Below are 13153 nucleotides of genomic sequence, written 5' to 3' on the forward strand. Positions count from 1 at the left end.
CAGGGAATTTTTCTTCGGCATGCTGATGCTTTCAGAAAGGCAGCAAACGCAGCAGGACCCCCCGCCCTTCATATGAGTCCACTGTCCTTCCCTCCTTTTAACGCATCACTCTCTGAAGCGGCAGACGAAGCCATCAGATATTCCAAAAGAATAGAAATAAAAGAGCGCAGAGAAGATGAGGAGGAGGAGGAGGAGGAGGAGATGGAGGGAGAAAAAGAAATGAAAAGAAAGAATGGAAGATGTGATAAAAGCAGCACTGCATTGTGTGACTTTGTGCAACCATTGTCTCACTTCTCTTTATCTTTTGTGCTGATACAGTATGGTATCTCGTTGTCTCAAAAGAACGAATGCAAAGAACGAAGCGATCCCACCTTGCACCAATCCTCATGCACATCAATGAGTGTGGTCATTAAGTGTTCCTTGCCTCCGATTAGTACCCAAAAAGCAACCTCATGTCTGCTACCATTATGAGTTCTTCCTGTTATCCCTATGGAAGGCCATGTAATCTTACATTTGGTGCACGCATCCGATGACAGACCTCTTCCGAGCTGACGGAAGCATGAGGAAGAGTTACGTGCTGCATGCGCATGCATACTCCACAGTGCTTTGATGTAAGAATGAGGGCAGAAGGACACCTGGTTGGCATAGTTTACTGGCAACAGAATGCAGTAGAAATATGCGGAGGAGTGCCAAAAGAAGGGACGAAAACATCAAGTCATGATGATGGGATGACAATAGGCGATGTAATTGTAAGGACAAGGAGAAGGAAGGTAGTAAGCGGGAGCGGAGTGCGCATTATTACAGTACATGGATACGCTTTATGATTTGTTAATGCATTCTTTCTCCTCCTTCTCATGGCGTAGCTTTTTGACCAGTCTTTCTTGAGCTCAGACTGCTTTGGAAGCCGTGAAAGAGCCCCCTCCCCTCTCCCATACCTTCTTCTTTTCTCCTTTCCTCAAGAGTGCATGGTGATGGTACTGATCGAGGGCCCCAGTACGGGCACGGATGGTGGCTGCCCTCTTCCTCATGGGTGTGAATTGGCAGTAACGCATTAGAAATTAGACAAAAGGAGCAGAAGAGGGAGATGATGTTGGACTGCTTTAACTTATGCTGCTTCTTTTTGGAAGGTTATATATGTATGTATATATATATACATATATATATGTATGCTTGAAGTTACAGCTGATGTTGGAATTTTCTGCTTTGTTCTTCACTAGCAGTGTGTGAGATGATAGATTGCTGTGCTTCTTTTGCAGTTGATTCCAGTTCTTGATCGATCACACTCATTCTGATGTTTATGATAACCATGCAACATGCTTTTCAGACTCATCATTTGCCTGAAACAACAATATTGCAGATTGATTTAGAGCTGATTTTTAGTAACAAGATGCAGTGCTTTCAGAATGTGTTGATCTTGGTTCTTCCTTTTTCCAACATTCGCATCGACTGGGTAAGCAAAAATCCATGTGAAAAAGGAACATATCATGTTTACAGAGTTCTCATGTAGCATTTGTGCAGCATAAGAAGGGGAAAGAAAAAGGAACATATCATGGAAAATACTGAAGTCATATCTCAGTGTAGAATGTCAATGTCAGAATACTTGGTGGAAAAACCAGTAAGCAGATCAAGAAATTTCCCCAATCCACAAGAAAGGTACTTCTTTAAGGCCTCGGAGGAGCTGAGGATTTATGTGAATGGGTGAAACTTTAGGATGCAGTAACCTTTTTGTCATGTTCAGAAAGTAATAGGATTAGTTGCAGCAACCTTTCAGGTCAAGCGAGTGAGCTGCGGCAATGAATAAAGCAATTGAATGAAACTTAAAAGTGCAAACTCAGTTGCACTCTCTACTGACATCTAAAGCAAAGCATATATCCATTACTGTTCAATGAGGGAAAAAAGCTAATTAGTACAAGCTTTTGAAGTAGTCAAATCAGGCTCATCATAGGTACTTGTAAGCTAAACGAAAAGGTTGAGCTTATCTGATCAGAGATAAACATGATGCTGAAACTGTTCTTTTCGAAAGAACTTGTGATCACTTTCTATTGTTTAGACTGAACATAGACTGTGCTGGATCATATCTTTCTTACTATGTAAATCTTGTATGCTGTAATGATATTTGAAGATGAAAAAGCATCTATTGTCCTAGTAAAAGGAAGGAACATGGATTTCTTTCTTGAGCTTTTCTTTCTCATATCTATCTAGCTGTGTGTGTGTGGCATGCAGAAGAACCCAAGACACTCGCTCACAATAAAGCAGCAGCTCTCATATGATTGCGAGTGTGCTGATGATCACTGACTCTCTAAATCTCTGCTGGAACAGCTTGGGAAAGCAATCAATCTGGGGCTAGAGAAGTAGGGGGGGAGAGGGTGGCTGGTACACAAGAATAAAGTGGAGCAGGAGAGCGATAGTGCATGGGTAAAAGCATGCCTTTGAGAAAGAAAGGCCTAAATATTGCAGCTGCCTTTCTGAGACGACTCCTTTTTTTTTTTGTCTCTCAGCAACATATGACAGACTTGCTCCCTTCCTCTTTCTCATACAAAACAGAAGCACCTCTGCTTAGGCTCCCCTTGGAATAGACCCATCAATGAGCCACATGATTCAGCAAAGTCCACAACCTGACATTTAAATTGCAGCGATGAAGAGCTTGCCACTGAAAGAATAGCAACAAGACAAAGCTGACATGATCATAACAATGACACTGTATCTATCAGTGTAATTAATGTCAAGACTCCATCGATGTTAGAATTTTTTGCCACCATGAGAATGCTTAGTAAGATAAGAATGTGAAGAGAATAATAGTATCTAATTCACATTTGGCCCTCTTGATTAGAGCCAGCTCACTACCGGTGCTTGGAAGTCGTGATCACTGGCATCTCCTTCAATGCTGTTGCTGGGTCTGATGTGAAGCGGTGCAGAAGCTACATGAGGCTCATTTTCGGTGAGAAATGTAGCTTGGCAGCTCAAATGGTTGGTGCTGCGTTTGCACTGACATGGTGGGCCACGAGCAGAGTAGATGCTGTGGTTGCTGTAGACATATTGCAGAGCCTTTGAAATGATACTGAGCTGAAAGGGGAGTCATCGGGTACAAAGAATTGCAATCAGATTAGCTTGCCGACAGCCACAGGCCACAGTATATGCTCGGGTGAGGGAGGATTCTTGCAGAGGATGGTAGGAAGCCATCGGGCAGTGTGAGCTTACGAGGCAGGAAGAGAAAGACTCGATTCGAATGCTTGATCGAATAGCTTTCGTTGAGTGAGGATTGAGTGTAAGTCGAGCTCTCACTGTGGCAAATGAAGTCCAGAAAGTGGAGCAAACTCCAGCGGAGGCTTGACACCGAAACAACACAATGGGGCATAATTTTCGTCCCACGGAACAGAATGTAAATGCATGGCACGAGAATAATATGTCATGGGAGGGAGGGACATAAGTCAGAAAAAGGAAAAGCATAGTACCTATCACACATTCATGTCCTCTGCCTTGGGCTCTCTGCACTTACTGGGGGAGAGACCAAGGGGAATGAGAGAAGGAATGTTTTCTAGCTCTGCTCCCTTGAGAAGCACAAAAGGCAGTGTCACAGAACAAAGACAAGAGACCCGGGAGGGGAGTGATGGAGAAAGGAGATGAGATTGGGAGAGGGGGGTGGGCTGTACGCTGAGGTGTGCTTGTAATGGAAACAAGCATATGAGAGAAGACACTGTGTCTTGATGGATAAATGGCATGGGGGACAAATCTGCTTAGGATACTAGGAATGTAGCTAAATGCCAAGAGGATGAACCCAAGCTTCAAGAATTCCACCTAGGGTACTCAGGAAGGGTCCCCCCCCCCTCCTCCCATTGAAGGATTGCGCATGCTCTCTCTCTCTCTCTCTCTGAGACAGAGAGAGAGAGAGATGGGGCTCTCCTTTTGAAGCTCACTCACATAGATTCTCTTTGTCAGCATGAAACCCATCACTCCTATCAAGGTATGGTGTACTCTTGTTGGGTTTGTGTACTGTGGTTGTCTATGGGTTCAAGACTTAGACCAAGATGTCATGCCTGCATTGTCCTTTTACATGGGATTAACTGCATAGGTTTTTTGGCATAATGTTCTGAAGCATTTGGTGCTGCTCTTTGCAAGGAATGTTCAGCTGAGGAATTTTCTATGGTCAAATACCATGTTCATCTACAGAAACAATTCACATTTTACCTGTATGATGAGACTCCATATTTCTTTAATGGTCTTCTCCAACCTCAAACTGCAGCAACTGAGACTTGCTCGAGTCTTCAACCATGGAAAAGTATAGCATCCTTATTCCACATTCCTGTTGCCAGAAAACAAGGAGAGAGAGCTTTGAACCTTGCAGTAAAAATATACAGCTTAGAGTCCATTCAGATATTTGATTCTTTATTTTGTTTTTCCTTGAGAAAAATAATGTTCTTTTGTCAGAAGGATGTGAGCTCTTGATGGTATTAGATCCTTGGGCATGTGAGTCTACCATAGTCAAATAGGTGCTCAGCCATCTCATTATTGGTTTCTATATCCAACAACTAAAACAAAACAGTAAGAGAGAGAGAGAGAGAGAGAGAGAGATGTTATATAATTAACAATAGAAACCCTTGACATTCTGAAAGAAGAAAAATCATCATACCAAATGTGGAGTATTTTTGTAGATAATTTGTCTAGTTCCTGATATACCAAAAGCAAGCAAATCTGGATGCAGTTTCTGATAGAGTAAGAAGGGCAAAGAAAGAGTATGGAATCAAGTAGGGGTTAGTTTGGATCAACAAACAAAATGGAACCAAAATCAACCCAAAGGACTTGAATAAAAACCAAATTGATAGTCTGGCTCAGACCAAGGTTGAGCATCATAATTGAATCAGGACTAGTACATGCTTGCTATCCATCTGCATGACACATACATCTTGGTCATCCCAATTGCCAAGCACCATAACTAGCGTAATCCGGAGTAGCTAATCATCTTCCATGAGGGGCAAACATGTTGTCTCACATTCATCACCCTAGTCACATTATCAAATTATCACCCTAGTACAGGTATTCATGCAAACTTGAGCTGCTTAATAAAGCCAGTTAGAATTCTGAATTTTAAAAGAATTACATATAGAAATTTGACAAATCTTATTCGAGAACATATGAGATGAACATACCTATAGGTGGATGGAGAATGAGAGTATGCCCTGCAGTTGCTAGGCTATCAGTAGCAGTCAATACATTGATACACAACTCATACACAGAGGTGTAAACTTGTCAGTCTGGTAAAACCTATAGCAATTTGATATTTGTGTGCACCACTCCCAGTTCAGGGCCTAATCTTATTATCAACAATACAATTTAATCTTTCCAGATGTTCCTGACTTATGTAAGCAATTTTCCTGTGATACATACATACACAAAAGAGACTCGAAGAAAGTCTGCTGTCCACTGGTAATATACTGTTCCGTAAATATGCTGCACAAGAGTACAGTTAGAAAGCTCCATGTAGCATCATGTGTTAAGGGTAACCTGCCTCTTCAGAGAGGCATGATCCTTACTTTCATGATTTTCAGCTTTAATGTTTGAACAAGACCAAGTCAAATATAATCTCTTTGTTGTTCTGCCGGCTTCTTTTTGATAATTTATTCTGTTATGAAACGTTAGCAAAATAAGTTGATTAGTAAAATATATATCAAAAAGAAGCTACTCAATAGTCATAAAAGTATAAACATGCCAGAAAGAAAAACAGTTGGAAAGGAAAACCAATGAACGAAATGATGGTTGCAGTAGAGAACAAACAAACACCATTCTGGTCATCAGTTGCTGCTGCAATTTCAGGAAGCAAGTGGCAGAGAGTTGTTCGGCAGGTGAGCACATAACAAATGTCAATTTTTCCTTAATCATCAACATGAGATAAACAACATCAGAAGCTATAATACAGGCAAAAGTATGGTACTTTCTAAGATCACAAAAAAGTACAGAGTTCCCCTATTATTATTTATCTTTCCAACCAGGATTTTTCTTATAAGGATGATGAGTGATGGTCATTGGCAGCATTAGCATGTGGCAGCAGTTCCTCAGCTACAGGTGCAGAGGCTCCATTCTGGGGAGAAACAAAAAACAGTCATGAGAGCAAATACATAAAAGGCAGAACGAAGCTGAAATGAATGATAATAAAAAATGAAAGATTTTAATAGTAAATGAGTTCCAACTCATTCTGCTGAAATCACTCTGCGCATGTAGCTCCCACAAAATTGTGATGGCAGTTGCAGAAGCATCCAGAAAGAGCCAAGTCAATCAAGTAACCTTTTTTGTGCTTTTTTCTTTCCTGATTCAAACAAGGAAAGCTTGTTGGCTGAAAATCAAACTTACCATTTCACTTCCTTCTAAAGGGTCACTTTGTGTTAGCAATGATGGATTTTTAGAGAGGTCCCTCAATGTACCCTGCATAACCCCAAATAGCATAAAAAGATAAAAAAAATTTAGATGTTAATACTTAATAGATGACAAATAACAATTCTTCACAGAGCTAGGTACATGCTTTTAGTGACATGCATCTTTGCAGTCAACACAATGGAATTTTATTCTATCACTTCACAGAAAAAGTAAACTATGATCACACATGAGAAAAACATAGACCCAAAGAGCACAATAAAGATCCAACAATTCAAATCATTCCCGATACTCATCACAAGGCCTGTAAACAGATCAGAGCAAATTGGAACAATGCTAACCCACATCAACCTGATGCTTCAAAAATCTGATTCAACAACATCCTAACATCCACTGGATTGAGGAATATGTGATGCATGTCCAATCTAACTGTGATACAAAGCTCCAATTTGGCACTCTGGACTCTGATATGTCACCACTAAAATGGTGGGAGGACGAGAGCAGGATGATGCCCACTGGAAACAACGGAATAGAAATACTCTGGGGGACGTAGCAGTGGTGGGACTATAGTTTGCTATATCAGCAGGTTTCATTATGGATCACCTGATCCAAGATGGCATCAGCTAGGGGCTATCAGAATTTGACCAACTTTCCTTATCATTAAAATTCAATACAAATTCACAGAAACTGGCTAGAAACAACCAAACTCAGCTACTGATTTTTATCAATTATGCCAAACTGTCGACCTCAAAAGAAGAAAAAGAGTTTAAGCAAGCTAGTGACTGTAATAATTGGTAAATGAAGGAGACACAAAAGGAAAACCTAAGAATCATATGATTGTAACCATATAGCTAATGAGAAAAATGAGACTGTGTTTGTCATTTGCCAGTGTAGTCAGAATGTTCACAATTCAGATAATTTACAGAGTGCATCATTTCATGCAGTGCCCTAGCAAGATGGCAATATTACATGCAGTGGCACAGTGTGCCAGTGACATGCACTGAAAACATGATAAGTGGCGTTGGAATATGTGGCATACATGTTATGTCAACATTCTCACATGCAGAGATAGCTAGTAGGTCGACAATTTTAACTCCTACAGATATCAGACAAGTTCACAAGCATCGCACATTTACAGATTTCCATAGCACATATTAATAACTACCTTATTTGCCCACATAAGTCCACAAGCATTGCATAGGGTCCTTGGTCCATCAGGTCCACGACGCATCATTGGTGTAGATTTTGAGTTGATGCCACAGTGATGGCAACTGAAAGTTTCCAATGAAACAACAGTAGCAAAATCTTAAGCATCATATTGTATGTTAGAACCTAAATTATAAGAATCCATGGTTCACAAATTCAAAAAAAGAACATCCTGGATAAAGTAATAGAAGAACATGTAGCTTGTAATTAATTAGTAAAATGTCTTGAAGACAATATATGAGGTTATCTGTAAGAGAATATAGAAAAATAATAAGTTAATGTGCTAAAAAATTGAAAGAAAATTAATTTTTTTTTTTTTCCAAATTATATTCCATGGTGCTATTAGTTATACAACTATATAGCAAACTGATAAACTGGAAGGTTGCACAGTATCCTTGCAGTTAATTAGTAAGTTAGACTTATGAATTTCTTAATAGCCATAAGTAATAAAGTTATAGGATCATACAGAGCAGCTGATGGTGGTCGACCTTCAATTGTACCCCAACATTGGGTTCCCTCACAATTTGTGGCACCCAAAGTTGCAACGTCAGGATTTGATTTTGAAGTTGTAAACTGACCCCTGTTCCGCTGCATCCTGTGAATATGCAAATTGACGGTAACAATAAGCTCCATACACTAAAGCAGGCAGCAAATACAAGAACCAAAAGCCAAAGTCATGAATTTAGTATGGAATAGTACAAACAAGACCTATGCAACATGTATACTGCATTGCACAGAACCATCAAACTGTACATTCTCAAAAGTAACTCAGAGAACATATTATCTGTTGAAGGCAAAGAAACAAAAATGACTGCCAAAAGATCTAATAGAAAAAAAAAATCACCTCTTACCTGAGAGCAACTTCTTTCCGAACAGCGTACCGTATCTTTTTGTCAAAATTGCGCTCTTTCCTCTTCTCTTTAAACCTCATCAGTGAAGCAACTCTGTGTGGGAAGTTCGATCGCTGTAAAGCACCAAAAGACCAAGCTACAAAAATTAAGCATATCCCAAGTCTATTTACCAACCCATTAAAGAACTTTTAGTCTAAGAAGCACCTTATCCAGTGGGTTGGTAGCTGATTCAATCGAAGCCGTGCTAGTGGCAATTTCACGTCCTCCCAATAACAAAAGCACAGCTTGAACCTATAGGATAAGCAAGTTCATTACCACTCAAGACAGACACCTCCTTTTGCAAATAAACAGAAAACAGCAAGCAAAATATCACCTTTTCAGGGGAGACTGAATCGAACACGTAGACCTCCCTATGGAACGAGAGGGTGAGCTGATTGCTAGCAACCGGAGGCACAACCAAAGCGTGTGGATTCCCCAAATCGCCATGATCGGCTGGCGCGTCGCCCTCCACTCCCTCCCCGTCGACGGCCTCTTCCATACCGTCGCAACCGCCACCACTATCCTTATCGTGCCCGTACCCCTGGATCGCCCTGGCGTCGGCAGCCGCGATCATGTGGCCCTCCCCGGTGCCTGAGGCCAGCGGATGGGCCGCAGCCGTCCTCAAATCCGACATGTGGTTAGGTTTTCCACTCATTCCCTCTTTCCTCTCGCTCAACTACAGAAGATTGAGATCAAATACGAGAAAACTGTATAAGAAGACGTTACGGTATCTAGACGATGTCCGGAATCGGTTGGGTCCAACGGAAGAAGGAACACGGAAGATGAACAAGTTCAGATCGGATTCCATAGGAGGCCATCGGAGACCCGGATGGAAGAACCCCGGAGTTCTCAGTCGCTGAGAGAAACCCTAGAATTTTGGGGCACCAAGTCGAGAACGAGGGAGAGGGAAGATGATAGCAGGGGACGTCGTCGGCCTTGCATGGGACCACTGCGGGCATCGAATCGGGGCCGTAGAATACGAAACAATGCGGCCATCGAACGGTTCCTTAGCCACCAAAATAGGGCTTGATGGGCCGACGGTTTACGGTTCAAATGAGGTGGTTCTTCGGGCTTGTTAAAGACTCGTTTGCATTTCCGTATGCAAATTATATTTCGGGTCGTGTGGGCCATTTATTTTAGCACATAAATTGGCTATTTCTGTGCATTTAATTGATTGAGGCAAATAAACTCGAATTTTATATAAGTTTTAACCAAATACTTTCCAATGACCAATTAGCTATACTATTATTTAGTAAATGAAATCAATTTAATTAATTTAAAAATAATAAATTAAAAATATGTTTTTTAACCGAATTCGATGATAGAAAATTTGATGTCAAATAATATTTTGTTGTTGTGGTAGTAAAAATAATTAATAAGTTTAAACAGATGAAAGCCGCAAGAAAAATGAAATTCTAATGCGAAGGACGACTACAACCGAATCGTGCGAAACAAAACCAACTCACACGTGTGATCGTGGCAACAGCGTAGAGTTATTTGTCCGAATCATGTAGTGTGTACCCTCGACCATGCAACGGAACACGGGTCGGGCCCTCTCAGCCACCGCTTCCCTGACACGGCGTCGCGTCGAAACCCGAAGAGGGCAAATCCGCCACTCTAGTTTCGCACACCCCCCGGCACGTGCACTGCCACCTCGACGACTGCACTCGCGCGCCAGTTTACCGACACGATCGTCGCCTTCGCGCCCACCGCCGGTCTCCGCCGCATCCGACTCTCGAGGTGGTGGCCCCCTCCTCCTGCGACTCCTTCGACTCGGCGGTCGAGACGCAGGACGTCACCGGCGACGACGCGGAGGAGGACAGCTCGGATCCGTCGGGGCCGCAGGAGCGGCAGATCGAGCGGACCGGGGGGGATCCGGCGCCGGAGATGACCCGATCGTCGTCCAGGGAGTGGCATCCAGCGCAGGCGATACGGCGGAGGTGGCGAGCGACAAGGAAATTGGCGCCGTGGACGCGAGCGTCGCAGTCCCAGCAGAGCGACGCCGCGTCAGCCTCGCAGTGGACCGCCGCGGCGCCGCCGCAGAGCTCGCATGTCTCCCTCGGCTTCATCTTTCCGGCCGAGGAATCCATCGATCGCCCAAAGCCCTAACGGGAAGCAGGCGACGCGTCTAAGAAGAGAGAATGGAGGAGAGATGGGGAGGGGCCACGATTCGTGTTATCTTAAGAGAGACAGAGAGAGAGAGCGAGGGAGGAGGAGGAAGCAGCGAAAGGGGGAGAAGATAACGGAACCAATCGGGACGGTTTGACACGGAACAGAATAGGACGACGTTTTCGTACTACGCAGACTGCTGCTGCTACCAAAATATAATAACGGATTGTTATCGTTGAACAGTTCGTAGCAGACAATAACGTGATGCAATGGCCGATATAAATCCCGATATATATATATATATATATATATATATATATATATATATATATATATATATATATATATATATATATATATATATTCACCAGCCTTGTGATCAACTGAATAGAAATTTCATATAGATTTTAAGATATATGGGAAGCCATCAAAGCTTAATAATATATTATAAAATATATTTAAAAATTAAGGTCGGGTGGTAAACTCGTGAAGAATTCTTCATTTTAAATATATTCGATTTTATCCTATGTGAGCTTTTAAAAGTAATTCTAATGATAAAAAAGAATTAATGAACTTACGAGTCATTCGTTTTCATTCCCATTAATCAATGTGAAATTAAATGATCTTATAAAAAGGTATAATAATTTTCTTTTTTAGCTCAAGAAGATTATGTATGAAAATGTTATTCATCCGAATTATGATTAAAGAGAGTTGTGTTAAAAGAGCCATGGTGGGTCTCCAAGCCAGAACATACCAAAATATTATCCCCAAAGGGGAAGGTGGATTGGGTGTAGGTGTGTGTGCCTTCCCCGGGCCACAAGAATCCAAGTCCTTTCAGGTCATGGAAGGTGATGATGGATAAGGTTTGATGGGAGAGGGACTCATGGAGGCAAGTTCTTGTAGGGTCCTTCACAACCGTTCATTCTGCTGAAAAGTGATTCTTGCTGAGCTTTGAAGGGAAGCCTCACATCCCTTCTCTTCCATCTGTGAAGTTTGTAGGTATGTCAATGTCCGGTTTGATGAGTGATGTGTGAGATCTCATGTTGCTTAAAGCCTCCCTTATCACACTCGAGCCCACATATCAATGCTTCATTGTCAAGTTAGGCGGAAAAGCATGACATAAATGATACAAAATATACATTTTGAGATAAATATGTGAAATTGCTAAAAAAATTTATGAAATAATTAAATATTAGCTCAAATAAAAAATATAAAATATTATTATTTATAAAAAAAATAATAATGATGAATGTAAGTCAAACTAATCAAAATTAGTAGACATCGATTAGATTATTAGGTTGAGATAATAATATTAATATTAATATTAATATTCTAGTAGCGAATCTCAAATAATAAAGAAAGTATACTTACATTATTGTAATGCAGAGTAAATCTCAGATCACTAACATCAAAGAAAGACATGCTTGAAAGTGAAGAAAATTAATTATTAATTAAAAAATTATGTTTATGATAAAGTTGAAGTGGGAGGCCACCGTCTTCACACTTGTACATAGGTCGGGTCGGAAAGCTCGACTCGACCCCTCCGACGATCAAATTAGCAGATAGTGACAGGGGAGTTCTTTGGCTAAGTTGTCTTTTCTTATGTACCTCTCTTCCTTTTTTTGCCTTTTTACCTCATGAATGTGAGGGTATTTATAGAGAAGGTTACCATTGCCTGATGTGCCCATTGGCAAGAAGCAGGATCGTACTCCTGGTAGCGTCTGACACCGACATTGATCTGGTGTGAGGGATCGAGCCTGAATAGGGTGTTAATGCTAATTCCGATAATAATCCAATAATAATTATTAAAATAAATGATATATAATAAGATCATTTTGAAGCTTATTTTTATTTCAAACTCATTGAATTAATCTTAGTACTCGAACCTTTTATATATATATATATATATATATATATATATATATATCATTGGTAATAAAGTCAGACCCATTTAGAGATATTATTTAACATAATTTTTTATAAAAAAATAAATTAAAATGAGACACATGATATGAATTTTTTTTCTGTAAGTAAAAATCTATCACTTGACTAGATTATATTTTACTTTGTTTGAACAAATTTAATCTTTTTTAGATGTAATAACATTTAAGAAGGATTCATTTTGTCATGTTCGGTTGATAACTAAAGCCGATCATAATAATATATAATATATTATAATAAGTCATAATTTGATTTATTAAATAAGGTTTTAATTAAAAAAATTTTAAATTAAAATTTCATTTAAAATCTCCGTGAACTATTAAGTGTTTAGTATAATTATAGACTTGCTTTTTTCACTATCACTTTGAACTTTCTTTTACATGATTGATTGATTAATTTCGCCAAAATGTAATAATATGGACTCTTACTTAAATTACTTCGATCTTCTTAATTTGATGTCAATTATGACATCCTCCAATGTGTCCAAAGCATACTATATTTATGATTTTATTCCAATTTTCAATATTCTTTTTTAATATTTAAATAAATAAATATTTGTTTTATTTAACTCTATTCTTCCATGCTCACTCACGTGCATCGCATGTGCCTAGAACACCCGGCCCCCTCTTTGCTCGCGTGCAGAT

General features: G+C 40.2%; 2 protein-coding genes across 3 annotated transcripts; both read right to left on the reverse strand.

The window, feature by feature from the left end:
- Positions 1 to 5838: 5838 nt before the first annotated feature.
- LOC103976845 (GATA transcription factor 20) lies at positions 5839 to 10719 on the reverse strand. Of its 2 annotated transcripts, XM_065144316.1 has the most exons (8): positions 9926 to 10719; positions 8794 to 9135; positions 8625 to 8711; positions 8421 to 8533; positions 8036 to 8164; positions 7529 to 7634; positions 6343 to 6414; positions 5839 to 6073 (listed from the first exon to the last, which is right to left on the reverse strand). In XM_065144316.1, exons 2-8 carry the CDS (start codon positions 9112 to 9114, stop codon positions 5993 to 5995), a joined length of 909 nt encoding a protein of 302 aa, XP_065000388.1. In that variant the 5' UTR covers positions 9115 to 9135; positions 9926 to 10719; the 3' UTR covers positions 5839 to 5992. The 2 variants fall into 2 exon arrangements, with proteins under 2 accessions (XP_065000388.1, XP_009390446.2); XM_009392171.3 differs by lacking the exon at positions 9926 to 10719 and having other exon boundaries at positions 8794 to 9734.
- On the reverse strand, positions 10139 to 10549 carry LOC135633847 (B-box zinc finger protein 32-like). The gene has a single exon (XM_065143791.1). The coding sequence runs from the start codon at positions 10547 to 10549 to the stop codon at positions 10139 to 10141; it is 411 nt and encodes a 136-aa protein (XP_064999863.1).
- Positions 10720 to 13153: the final 2434 nt, after the last annotated feature.

Source organism: Musa acuminata, chromosome BXJ3-3, assembly GCF_036884655.1.
Source record: "Musa acuminata AAA Group cultivar baxijiao chromosome BXJ3-3, Cavendish_Baxijiao_AAA, whole genome shotgun sequence".
Taxonomy (NCBI): domain Eukaryota; kingdom Viridiplantae; phylum Streptophyta; class Magnoliopsida; order Zingiberales; family Musaceae; genus Musa; species Musa acuminata.